Source organism: Myodes glareolus, chromosome 26 (assembly GCF_982192425.1).
Source record: "Myodes glareolus chromosome 26, mMyoGla1.1, whole genome shotgun sequence".
Lineage (NCBI taxonomy): Eukaryota > Metazoa > Chordata > Mammalia > Rodentia > Cricetidae > Myodes > Myodes glareolus.
In genome coordinates, this window is record NC_142051.1 from 11,760,399 (window position 1) to 11,773,201 (window position 12,803).

Consider the following 12,803-nt stretch of genomic DNA (forward strand, 5'->3'; position numbering starts at 1 on the left):
ACAGGTGCTGCAGGGGAACGTGGGTGCCAGGGGCGATGGGCAACTCACTGCAGTTGGCTGGTTCGTCACTGCCATCCACACAGTCATTGTCCCTGTCACAGACCCAGACGCGGGGGATGCAGCGCTTGGTGATGGAGCACTGGAACTGGTTGGGGGCGCAGGTTACCTCGGCTGCAAGGGGGGGGGGGGATGAGAGAATGAGGACCCTACCCTTACACCTCCTCCCTCTTCCAAAAGCCTGGCCCTGGTTTTGGTCAGGAGGAAGGAACGCTTTATCCCCAGCCTGGTATTTGTTTCTCTGGACCTGCCATCTGTCCATACCAAACACAGTGCTTGTATAAGCAAACCGGGAGACACCCAATGTCACTCACGTCACCACTCCAGCAAAGTTGACTAGCACCTCTACAGGAAGCAAGAGGGAGCAACGGGCGTGTGCCCACGTCCCCCGCCCACGTCTCTGAACCTGGCACTTACGACAGTCTCGTTCATCTTCTCCGTCCCCACAGTTGTCCTGCCCGTTACAGCGGAAGATGCCGGGGATACAGCGGTTGGTGTTGGTGCACTTGAACTGACTGGGCAAGCAGACGTGAATGTCTGGGAGTGGAGAAGAGGAGGACTCAGGGCAGGCGGGGGCCCATGTCCCTCGTGGGGGAGGGGTGGGCGGGGGTGGACGGGACCCGAGCAGCAGAAATGCAGCCTAGAGAGAAAGCTGCTGCAGGCTGTTTCCTTGCTCGCACTGCGGAAGGAATGACTGGCACCTGGGCCGCTCCTTACCACAATTGGCCTCGTCGCTGTTGTCTTGGCAGTCATTGTCCCCATCACAGATGAAGGCAGGGTTGGTGCAGATGCCGGTTGAACACTGGAACTGGCCTGGGCGGCACTTGAACTCGGCTGCCAAGAAGGAAGGCTTGGTGTCAAAAGTGGAGGAGTGGGTCAGCGAGATGGCCCTGTGATGGTACGCATGTGCACGCGCACACATGCATGCACACACACATGCGTGAACACACGTGCACGCACGCGAGTGCGTGCACACACACATGAACATGCACGCACACACATGCACATGAAAAGGAAGAGCAGGGAGAAAATGAGTCCCTGAAGTTTCTGGCCCTGGTGGCCAGCGAGGAGCCTCCTGCCTCCCACGTCCACCAGCCCACACTCACGACAGTCTGGAGGCTCATCCGAGTGGTCCCCGCAGTCATCCTCCGTGTCACACTTCCACCAGAAGGGGATGCACTTGTCGTTCTTGCACACAAACTGGAGGGCGGGTGGGGCAAGATGGGGTTGGTGGGGGCATGGGGCACTCAGAAGCTTTTCTTTCAAGGGGCAGAAATGTTACAGAGAAATAGTGGTGGGGTTAGCGTTCGTGGGGAGGTAGAACTGGACAGACAGTTGGGATATGACGGATGTAGGAAGGACAGATGGGAGACGTCTGTAGGGGACAGCACAGGACACTGGTGAGGTCAGCACTAAGGTGCAGAGGTATCTGCAAGGTGGCAAGTGTAAAAGGCATTGCTGTGGGGGACAAGAGGGTAGCGAGAAGTGTGAAGGTGTTAGTGTGGAAATGACAGATGCACAGGCATTAGAGCGGCTGCGGGGACACTGGCAGGAAGGCAGGGGGACTGAGGCACGGGACACTGCGAGTCTTGAAGGGAACCCTACCTGGCTTGCTGTGCAGTTAGATACACAGGTACGGCCATCACCACCCAGATAAAAGTTGGTGGGGCAGGCACATTTGTGACCACCCCCAGGGGACAGCAGGCACAGGTTGCTACAGCCACCATTGTTGACTTTGCAGGGGTGATTGGGCACTGCCAGAGAGAATGAGGTAGAAGGGTCATGACCGGTCCTGGGACATGACTCTCAAGTCACTGGCCTTTGACCAGGGGGATGAGTCCTGCTGGGAATGATTTCTGGCCTTCTAAAGGATGACTGGTCTGCTCCTTCCCGTTCAGGGGTATAGCAGCTCTTTATCCTGCCGTTTTCATGGGGGGATTGAGACCAGAGACAGGAAAGGGTCTTCCAAGGCCCAGGGTCAGCTCAGGCTTGGACCTCACACCTGAAGTCCCCAGTATCTCTGCCTGCTTTCTGGGTTTCCTCTGATGCTCTTTGCCCACAGTATTCTCTGGACTCCCTAACTTCAGGGCATGGCTGCCAGGAGACCCCAGTGTGGAACCCAGGGTGGCTGGAAGCTGCTGAGGGTCCGGCCATACTGTCTATAGCCTCTGTACGTCTAGCACCTGGCAGGGATTTCTCAGTCAACGCCAGGGTGGCAGGAGCGGGAACGCCTGCTGAGGCTGTGTGTTCTGAGCGGCGGTGCCGAGAACCAGGCCTCCCGCACTCTGGGTCCTCTTGCTTACCATCTGGCTGGCGCAGAGCATGGAAGACGTGAAGGTCCATGGGCCGGTGCAGGGTGCTGATGAGGAGTGTTTTGTTGGCACCCGTGGTCTTGTGGGCCCGGTTGATGGACTTCGTTTCCCAGTCTGTCCAGTAGACGTAATCTTCAAATAGCGTCAGTGCAAAGATGTGTGGGATGTCTTGGCTCAGCACTGCGGCAGGGGAATGCAGGGAGAGACACGGCAGTAGTTAGCACCAAGTATAGACTGGGTTCCATGCCTGCTGACCTCCTGAACTCCCATCACAGCCCTGAGCTGGGAATGAACCCCAGTTCCAGATCTTTATACGGCTTCCTAAGGCTGCATAGTGACAGCCTGCCTATCAGCCACATTGCTGCTCTAGAGGAACACACAGCACCTCCATGAAAGTACAGATCACAGATGTTCCTCAGATAGTTCCCCTGTGACCACCCCTCAGGCCATCACCCTGGACCCTTCCCCCACAAAGAGCTGGACTGTGGCCTGGCACAGGGCCCAGTCTGAGAGAAGCACCAGAGTGTCTGAAACCCCAAACCCCTGGTTTGTGGTTTAAGTACACTATGCCTTCTTGTCCCATCACTTTAGACCCCCAGGTAGGCCTGCTGGCTTTGGGCAGCCTCACTAGCATACGGACCAACGTGACGATTGGAGCCGTCCAGGCTGGCAAACTCAATGTAGTCCTCACGGGCGTCAGCCCAGTAGATACGTTCCGTGACGTAGTCCAGGGTCAAACCATTGGGCCATGTGATCTTAGTGTCCACAATGACGCTGCGGCCAGATCCATCCATGCCAATCCGACCGATCAGTGAGTGGTCACCCCAGTCCGTCCAGTAGAGGTACCTGGCAGGTGGGGGGCAGGGAACCCCAAGAGTCTAGAGATTCACGGCGCCAGAAGCCTGCAGGGAGTCTGGGCTTGCTTCCCAGGGTGCCCCCCGCCCCTCCTGGCTACTTACCCATTCTGCACGTCCACCACCAGAGCCCTGGGCTCACGGAGGCCAGAGCTGACCAGCACTGTCCGATAGGCCCCATTGAGCTTGGACACCTCAATGGTGTCTCTGCCTTTGTCACACCAGTACAAGTTGCCACCCACCCAGTCCACAGCCAGCCCGTCTGGGTTACTAAGGCCCGTCCGGTGCAGCACCTGTTAGGGGGCACAGTGAGGGGGAAGCCTGAGTGAAACCTTCCAGCTCTCTGGAGCCTGCTTCTCCCTCCCATGAAATGGAGCACAGCTCCCGCTCCTGGCTTTGTTAGGAAGATGGCAGATCTAAAATGTCCCGTACCGAGCCCGAGACTAAGTGATTATCAGCAGGGGCTCCAGGAACACCGGCACACACCTAGTGCACACAGAACCGCACAATGCAGCGGGGTAAGGCAGGGAGGGTCCCTGTGTTTGCACTCTGTGTTCAGGGAGGAAGAAGCTAAAACAGGCAGGATGTTTGTGTGGCTCAGGGATGGGGCAGAAGCGGTGTTGATGGGGACATGAGCTGCGTGGGGAGGGCTGTGGGGCTCATCCACGGGGCCCCCTGGGTGCAGGTCAGCTGACCAGGGGCAGCCCTCCTTCACCTGCACATTGCTGCCATTGAGGTGCATCCTTCGGATCATGCTGCCCTGGGTGGTCACGTCTGTCCAGTAGATCATCTGTTCTCGGTAGTCAAAGTCCAAAGCCACAGCATTGTTGAGGCCCTGGATTCGGAAAGGGGACAGGGAAGTCAGCTGCTGCCGGGGCCCATGTGCATCTGGGGGAGGACATGGCTGGAGGGAGGGGCACAGGAGACAACTGTGGGCCCGAGTGGGAAGAACTGGGGAGGCGGTACTGGGCCCGGGCAGTTGATAGGCATGAGAAAAGCTTGGGCACCTGCTTAAGCAGTGTGTAGTTGGAGCCGTCCAGGTTGAGCCTGCGCAGGTAGTACCGGTTGGCAAAGATGAGGAACGGCTCCTCATCTGTAGGCAGAGGGTCCTGGCTCAGGTATGTCCTTGTACCTCTAGCCTAGTCTACCTTCAGTTATATTATCCCACGCCCCTGCCCTCTCCCTGCCTGCCACACCCTGCCCCAGCCCACAGCTGCCTGAGCCGTATCTCACCCTCCAAGAGCCCGCCTCACCAGTCACGGCTTTGCAGCTGTGGGGGTCGCCACCACGGGGTGCGTAGCCCTCCACACACAGACACTTGTAACTGCCGTGGGTGTTGATGCAGAGCTGGCTGCAGGGGAAGGTGGTGCTGCACTCGTCCACGTCGGCACAGGTCCTGCCGTCGTCTTTAAGCCGGAAGCCAGGACGGCAGCGGCACTGTGGGTACAGGGAATCTGGGCTTGAGGACACAAGCAGGGGTCTGGGCTTCCCGTGCTGGAGAGCAGGGGCCAGGAGGACCTCTGTCACAGGGTCACAGCGGTCCTCTGCGACCTGTCGCCCAGAGCGTTTCTCACGTGGCTGTCATCCTACCTTGGCGGTGTCCCTCACACATCCCTCATCTCCCAGTCCTTCAGCGTAGCTTAGTGCAGGCTAGGGCTCTTTGCCACCTATATTCTCTTCCTTGGGCATTTAAATAGCATCTCCAGGAGAACAATTCTTCCCCCAGGCTGGGCCTTCCCTTGAACTCCAGAGCTACGCATCTGTCAGTCGCCGGCTTGACAACCCCACTCATTTCTCTCCTAGCCTTTATCTCACCCGTGACCAAACCCAAACGGTGACTTCTGTCTGCCCCTGTGACGTCCCCAGAGCCCAGCACACTGCCCGGCAGAGTGAGTGTCCAGTAAAAGCTTGATGGATGGATGAGGGGGCGGAGCCGCTGTTCCTGTCCATCCAGGATGTACCTTAAAGCCTATCTTAAGGTCCTCGCAGTCCTGACTGCAGCCACTCAGCTTGCGGCTGAGACACTCGTTGACGTGGCACCCGCGTTCGTCGGAGCCGTCCCCGCAGTCATCCTGGCCGTTGCAGAGCAGCGCCTCAGCCACGCAGCGCCCACTGCTGCACAGGAACTGCGACGAGGCGTTGCATTTGTGCTCTGCGGAGGGTGGCGGGAACAGGTCAGTGGGGTCACGAGAGGAGAGGAGGAGAGGGGGCAGGAGCAGCCACGAGGCTCACCTGGGCTGGTGCAGTGTGGGTTCTTGGGGGGGGGCAGGAGCAGCCACGAGGCTCACCTGGGCTGGTTCAGTGTGGGTTCTTGAGGGGGGGGAGAGGGGGTAGGAGCAGCCATGAGGCTCACCTGGGCTGGTGCAGTGTGGGTTCTTGGTGGGGGAGAGGGGGTAGGAGCAGCCATGAGGCTCATCTGGGCTGGTGCAGTGTGGGTTCTTGGTGAGGGGGAGGAGGCAGGAGCAGCCACGAGGCTCACCTGGGCTGGTGCAGTGTGGGTTCTTGGTGGGGGGGAGGGGGCAGGAGCAGCCACGAGGCTCACCTGGGCTGGTGCAGTGTGGGTTCTTGGGGGGGGAAGAGGGGGCAGGAGCAGCCACGAGGCTCACCTGGGCTGGTGCAGTGTGGGTTCTTGGGGGAGGAGAGGGGGCAGGAGCAGCCACGAGGCTCACCTGGGCTGGTGCAATGTGGGTTCTTAGTTGGGGGGGGCAGGAGCAGCCACGAGGCTCACCTGGGCTGGTGCAGTGTGGGTTCTTGGGGGGGGAAGAGGGGGCAGGAGCAGCCACGAGGCTCACCTGGGCTGGTGCAATGTGGGTTCTTAGTGGGGGGGGCAGGAGCAGCCACGAGGCTCACCTGGGCTGGTGCAATGTGGGTTCTTAGTTGGGGGGGGCAGGAGCAGCCACGAGGCTCACCTGGGCTGGTGCAGTGTGGGTTCTTGGGGGGGGAAGAGGGGGCAGGAGCAGCCACGAGGCTCACCTGGGCTGGTGCAGTGTGGGTTCTTGGGGGAGGAGAGGGGGCAGGAGCAGCCACGAGGCTCACCTGGGCTGGTGCAATGTGGGTTCTTAGTGGGGGGGGCAGGAGCAGCCACGAGGCTCACCTGGGCTGGTGCAGTGTGGGTTCTTGGGGGCCTCGTCACTCTGGTCATGGCAGTCATTCTCACCGTCACACTCCCACTGGCGGGAGCTCAGGCAGCGCCCATTGGCGCAACGGAACTCGTTGGGGCCACAGGTTGGGTACTCTGTGTGAGGGAGGGGACGATGAGGCTGCTACCCTCGGCACTGCACAGTACAAGCACAGCTAGGCAGGGCTCCTCCTCCAGGCAGAGGACTCACCGCACTCAGGGGATTCGTCAGAGCCGTCCGCACAGTCCCGGTCATGGTCACACACAAAATGCTTGGGAATGCATAGGCGGTTCTGGCACATGAATTCACGGTCGTCACAGGTGCTATTGTACACTGGGGACAGAGGCAGAACCCCCTCAGCCCTCTCTACAAGCTGTGGGTGGTCACTACCCCATCCTGGGGTTCCTGGGATGTGAGAGGGAGAAGGGGTGGAGCACTGGATGGGGCGGGGACGGGGTGGGGAGGGTGTCTGGGCACAGGGGCTAAAGTCACGGCTCTGTGCTAACAAAATGCGCGGCTCCCACTAAAGTTCTTCCTACCCTTGACCTCATCTGCCAGCAATGTGCAAAGCAAGGCCGTGACACTTGCTGCCCACCCGCTCCTCGTGGCCTCTCCCACTCACAGCAGCCGGCTGAGATGCTCTCATCAGCGCCATCGGCGCAGTCCTTGTCGCCGTCACAGAGCCAGCGCTCGGGGACGCACACGTGTGTGCCAGGACAGGAGAAGGAGGCGGGGCCGCAAGTCTTGCCTTCTGTGTGAGGAGCAAGGAGACAGGGAGGGACTCAGGTGAGGATGGTCAAGCGGGCAGCCATGATGACATGCCCCACTGACGTGTGGATTCTATAGGGGTAGGATGAGCGTTTCTTCCGGGGGGGGGGGGGGGGCAGCTCCCAGAATCTGGTTCAGACTGCTCCTTACCGCAGTGAGCCGCCTCATCAGAGCCATCCCCACAGTCGTCACTCCCATCACACAGCCACTGCTTGGAGATGCAACGGTGGTTCTGGCATTCGAACTGGGCCTCTGAGCAGAACTTGTCTGGAATAGTCGGAGAGTGTAGTCAGATGAGAAGAGGGGCGGCAGGCAGCTGCCAGGGAAAGACAGGAGAGGTGCCTGTGGTGTCCCTTCCTGAGAGGCTCCTCAGAAACTGACGTGACCTATTCTCGAGCCTGAGGGCACTTTGCACAGGGACTATGAGGTGAGTGGGGTCTTCATGCAGTGGGGGCGCTCTGGGTGCCAGGGTGCTGGGCCACTCACTGCAGTGCGTCTCGTCCTCGCCGTGTTCACAGTCGTCTTCCTTGTCACAGGTCCAGCTCATGGGGATGCACCGCCCACTGGGGCAGGCAAAGTAATTGAGCGGGCACCGCGGACGCTTCACGCCTGGGAACAGAAGGGAGGCATGAGGACGCTGTGAGCCCTGGGCCCCGCCATCCACCCAGCAGTACCGCCGCCGCCGGCTGACCTGGGCAGTCACGCTCATCGCTGTAGTCTCCACAGTCGTTGGCCCCATCGCACACCCAGCTGGGTGCGTAGCAGAGGGACGTCCGCTCGCAAGGCTGGAAGAGCACGCCTTTCACGCCCAGGCGGAAATAGCTGCTGCAGTCGGTGGCACCTGGGGGTGGGGGTGGTGGAGGTGAGGGTGTGCGTGCTGATCTGGATGTAATCTGCCCCCATACTCTGACAGAGACTGGCACTAGTAGGTGTGGCTTTGTTGGAGTGGGTGTGTCCTTGCTGGGGGAAGAGTGACATTATGGGGGCGGGCTTTGAGGTTTCCTAAACTCAGGCCCAGTGTCTCAGTTGCCTGTTCTGTTGCCTGCAAGACGCAGGACTCTCAGCCGCTCCTCCAGCACCATGTCTGCCTGCATGCCACTATGTCCCCCATCATGATGATAATGGACTGAACCTCTGAAACTATAAGTGAGCCACCCCAGTTAAATGTTTCCTTTAGAAGAGCTGCCAAGGTCATGGTGTCTCTTCAAAGCCATAGAAACCCTAGATGGGTCGTCATACTCAGTTCCCTCTAAAACACACTCTGGGAGCAGCTACTGGCCCCCTGGTGCCTTTGCTGTCATAACATGGAAGATGCACTGTGTCTGGTGCCCTCCTCACTTTCTACCTCCATGGGTCCCAGGAGTAGGACAGACAGACAGGGCCCAGAAGGCTACAGGCTGCCATGTGGGGTCAGGAAGGCTGAGAGGAAACAGCACGGACCACCAGCCTGAGGTGGGAGGGACAAGGGACGGAGCTGGTCTGAGGATGGAGCAGGCACAGGCAGGGTACTCACTGCAATTCATCTCATCAGAGGCGTCCTCACAATCCACAAACTGGTTGCAGCGACTGGAGTTGCCAATGCAGGAGCCGTCCCGGCAGCGGAACTCACCCACGCCGCAGGCCGTCTCTAGAACAGGGCCCAAGAGTACCATCAGGCCGGAGTCCCTCTGGAGGGCCACAAAGGCCCAGGACAGAGCTTCAGTCTTTACAGTGCCCTGAACTAGCTATCTTGGGCCTGGGGACAAATACTTAGCCCGAGTGAGGACAGGGTGGAGGCGGAGGCCTAAAGTGGGTGAGGTTGGAGGCTGGGGCTTGCAGCAACCCACTCACTGTTGCAGGGAATCTCATCCGAGCCGTCCCCGCAGTCATCCACCCCGTTGCACCACAGCATGTTGGAGACACAGCGGCCGTTGTTGCACTGGCGGAAAGTCTTCTTGCAGCGACGTGAGTCTGCAAGGGGAGAGGTGTGGTCGTAGCAGGTCCAGGAAGGGGCTACCTCTGATGGCTGCTTAGTCCCCTCCCTGGGCCCTGTCCTTTATGAGCTCAGGCTATGGAGCTGGGTCACGTGGGGCAGGGGACTCGGGGAGAGGGTCCTAGGTGGCCGTGGTCTGAGAGGAGGGGCTGCAGTGGGCTCCTTACTGCAGTAGGAGGGCTTCTCGTCTGACTTGTCCTTGCAGTGGGAGACACCGTCACAGGTAAGGCTGAAGCTGATGCATTCTCCGTTGGCACACTCAAACTCATCTTGCGCCCGACAAGAAGAGTTCATAGCTGGGGGTGGAGAGGGTTCCATGAGTTGGGGCCCAGCCCGCGTCCAGCTTTGGAAGAAGTGTTCCCCTAGCAGCCTCTGCCCCGGCTCCAGCTAGCTTCCTCACCCCGGCAGGTGAAATCCTCCTGGAGTATCCGGCTCCCTCTACAGGAACAGTTGACATGGCCTTGGTGGGTGAGTAGACACAGATCCTGGCAGCCTCCGTTGTTGATACGGCAGGGGGATAGTTCGCCTGCAGGGAGACCACGAGCTGCAGAATGGTCCCTGCTCTGGACACTCCCAAGATGCCCACCTAATATCCCAGGGCTCTGCACGACCCCAGCAGCCACGGAGGTTCCTAGCAGTGGGGAGGACCCGGCGTGGGCGCTGACGTGGTAAGGCACGTGGGCACTGGGGGCTTTGAGATAATGTATAGTGGTGGCCAAGGGTGTGTGCATGAGGCTAGGGAAAGCCTTGGATCTGTTAGTGAAACACACACACACACACACACACACACACACACGTATGTGCACAGGTCACCTGCACCAGGTGTAGGTATGCATGTTTATGTACAGGCTGAGGGTGGGCACAGGCTGCATCTGGCATGTGGGTATGAGGTCAGGTTTGGGGTGTGGGTAGCTTGGGTGGAGGGAGTTACTAGGCATTCCCGTGACAGGATCTCAAGGGATGGGGATGAGGTTCTTGAGGCATGAGCAATATGAACATGTATTTGTGTGCAGTTTGAATGAGATGGACCCAAGTATGTCAAGTCCATGCATGCAAACAGATCTCTTGAGGGAGCTGGGGTGGAAGAGTGTTAGAGCTTTCGGAGTTTATGGGGGGTTGGAGGCATGTAAGGATATTTATCTGTGCAACAGGAGTCCTGAGAGACTGTGTGCACACATGTACGGAAACAGAGGACAGGAGAGCAAGTGGCAGGCCCCACTCACAGCTGTTGGTGTCATTGGCCACGGCGATGATGCCCATGGGCTGCTGGGGGATGTCCACTCGCAGTAGCTTCATGTCACTGCCCACGTACTTGTTGGCCCGCTGCACTGCCCGCCGTACCCAGTCAGTCCAGAAAATATGCTCTCCGTACACAGCCAACCCAAAGGGGTGGACGGGCTCTGACTTTAGGATCACCTGTTGAGACAGGAGCACCAGTGTCCCCATTTGGTTCAGGTCTCTTTACCAACGCTGACCCGACAGCGGGGCCTGGGAAGTCAGGGTCGGAAGGATTCGTGGATGCAGCTTGCCTTCTCCCTTGTCTAGGCGATGTCAGAGCCCCACGGGGAGAGGTAAGAGCTCAGACTGGTATTTTCACTCCCAGCTTTCCCTACCATGTCCTGACTCGGTTTCCCCTCACGTCCCCACAGACTCACATAGCGGTGGGAGCCGTCGTACTCGCACCGCTCGATCTTGTCCAAGGTGGCGTCCGAGAAGTACAGCTTCTCCGCACGGTGGTCAATGGCCAAGCCGTTGGGCGTGCGGATGTCCTTCTCGATGAGGGTCAGGACGTTGGCTCCGGAGAGCGCTGCCCGCATGATGCTTGGGTGGAGCTCATTCCAGTTGGTCCAGAACATCAGGCTGACGGGAGGGGGCAAAGGCATCAGGAACCTGAGGGTCTGCCTGGACACGGGCCAACCTCAGAGACGACTAACTAGAACCCAGCATGTACTCCACAACCCGGTAGCCACAGGGTCAACACAGCCTTAGTGCTGAAAAGAGCCCAGCCACGGCCCATTCAGTTGCTCCAGTATACGGCTAGATCTCATTTACTGTGTGTGCCCATGGGGATGGGGCACACACAGTCTGTGAAATGACCTCCTGCACTTGCTGAGACAGGAGGCTGTGTTGCTGGCCTGGTCCTGACTCCACCACTTCCCAGCTAGGTGTCTTAGGCAATTTACCTGACCCCTCTGTGCCTTAGCTTTCTCCTGTTTAGCGGGGATGATACCGTTGCCTCACAGAGGGTTATAGAAATAACAGTATATATTCATCTCAATGACAGTTTTCTGTGCGTCTACGGCTAACTGCTTTCTTTGAACTGAAGCGGGGAATCCTTGTTAAGTGTTGAACATTTCCTTGGTCTCGGGCACACATGGGTCATACCCTCAAATTTTGCTTTCTCCACAATGTTAAGGCCTTTGTGAATTTGGAGTCTGACTCCCAGCCACGCCCTGCTGCTTGTGGGGTGGCGGTGAGGACCCCGGGACATCAAACACAAGAGTGTCAACATAGTCGCTCTCAGACAGCCTGCAGTGGATGGCGAGTCCTGGGCCTTGGTTCCTGAGAGTCCCTCACTTGAACTGGGGTGGTGAACCCTTTCCCACCTTCCGGTGAGAGGTGCCGAGGAACATAAAAAGCTGTTTCAGAATAGAACCTGCTCCTGGCCACCCATGCCTCAGTCCCTCCCTGCTCCGACCTAGCTGATAAACTCGCCTGCTTATTCTCCACACAGGGTCTCCAACCTTGGCCTGCCTTGAACTCTCTGTGTAGCCAAGGATGACCTTTACCTTCTGACCCTCCTGCCTCTGCCTTCCAAGTGCTGGGATTATAGGAACGTGCTATCATCTCAGGTCTATGTGGTGCTGGAGAATTGAACTCTGGACTGTCCACGTGCCAGCAAGCTCCAGCATGAGCTACATATCAGTCCTCTTCCATCTCCTTATTCTCCCAACTCAATCTATCACAACAAAACTTGTTCCTCCTCAGAGGCCCGTGTAGGGTCTGTTCCTCAGGGACAGGACTCTTCTTAGACAGGTTTCTCTGTGTAGTCCTGCCTGTCTTAGAGCTCACCCTGTAGACCAGGCTAATCTTGAATTCAGAGATTTGCCTCTCAAGGTCACCACTGCACCTGGCTAGTGAGAGAACTCTTTATGGATGAAGATGATACCCATCCAGCCTGTCCTGGGCAGCAGCTAGAGCATGCTCTCTTGTCCTTCCTCCTCCATCCTTTAGGTAAGGCCTGGTGTATCCCAAGCTAACCTTCAACTAGTTATGAAGCTCAAGGATCCTCAATTCCGTTGTTCTACCTCTATCCCCCAATGATGGATTATAGGCATGCGTCACTATGCCTAGCCTCAATGTTCTTTCTTGACTTGTACAGTCTGGCCAGTGGCTTCCACACCCTTAGATCCAGCCCAGACCACACTCACAGTGGAGCATCAAACTGGCTTACATGGGATGCACTGTGGGTTAAGAGTCTGGCAACATGCTGGGCGGTGGTGGTGCATGCCTTTAATCCCAGCACTCGGGAGGCAGATCTCTGTGAGTTTGAGGCCAGTCTGGTCTACAAGAGCTAGTACCAGGACAGGCTCCAAAGCTACAGAGAAACCTCGTGTTGAAAAGCACCCCCATCCTCCCCCCAAAAAAAGTTTGGCACCGCTGCTTTGTGGGACAGCGTGATGGGGGAGGAGAGGCTCTCCTGGAGTAGGTGGCTGGCAGC

At 58.3% G+C, this 12,803-nt stretch overlaps 1 protein-coding gene across 2 annotated transcripts in view; it reads right to left on the reverse strand.

The window, feature by feature from the left end:
• The window catches only part of Lrp1 (LDL receptor related protein 1), an 80,901-nt gene that overhangs the window by 10,830 nt on the left and 57,268 nt on the right, over window positions 1–12,803 (reverse strand). For both annotated transcript variants that reach the window (XM_087902009.1, XM_087902011.1), the window contains 24 exons: window positions 10,738–10,942; window positions 10,306–10,498; window positions 9,483–9,608; window positions 9,250–9,378; window positions 8,941–9,060; window positions 8,624–8,737; window positions 7,802–7,951; window positions 7,597–7,719; window positions 7,261–7,377; window positions 6,965–7,093; window positions 6,553–6,675; window positions 6,318–6,458; window positions 5,185–5,375; window positions 4,477–4,660; window positions 4,231–4,316; window positions 3,939–4,058; window positions 3,329–3,516; window positions 3,010–3,215; window positions 2,361–2,549; window positions 1,663–1,811; window positions 1,164–1,257; window positions 775–891; window positions 475–594; window positions 49–171 (listed from right to left, as the gene is read on the reverse strand). In XM_087902009.1, coding sequence (XP_087758135.1) covers window positions 49–171; window positions 475–594; window positions 775–891; window positions 1,164–1,257; window positions 1,663–1,811; window positions 2,361–2,549; window positions 3,010–3,215; window positions 3,329–3,516; window positions 3,939–4,058; window positions 4,231–4,316; window positions 4,477–4,660; window positions 5,185–5,375; window positions 6,318–6,458; window positions 6,553–6,675; window positions 6,965–7,093; window positions 7,261–7,377; window positions 7,597–7,719; window positions 7,802–7,951; window positions 8,624–8,737; window positions 8,941–9,060; window positions 9,250–9,378; window positions 9,483–9,608; window positions 10,306–10,498; window positions 10,738–10,942 — 3,437 coding nt within the window. The remainder of the gene's footprint in view (window positions 1–48; window positions 172–474; window positions 595–774; window positions 892–1,163; window positions 1,258–1,662; window positions 1,812–2,360; window positions 2,550–3,009; window positions 3,216–3,328; window positions 3,517–3,938; window positions 4,059–4,230; window positions 4,317–4,476; window positions 4,661–5,184; window positions 5,376–6,317; window positions 6,459–6,552; window positions 6,676–6,964; window positions 7,094–7,260; window positions 7,378–7,596; window positions 7,720–7,801; window positions 7,952–8,623; window positions 8,738–8,940; window positions 9,061–9,249; window positions 9,379–9,482; window positions 9,609–10,305; window positions 10,499–10,737; window positions 10,943–12,803) is intronic.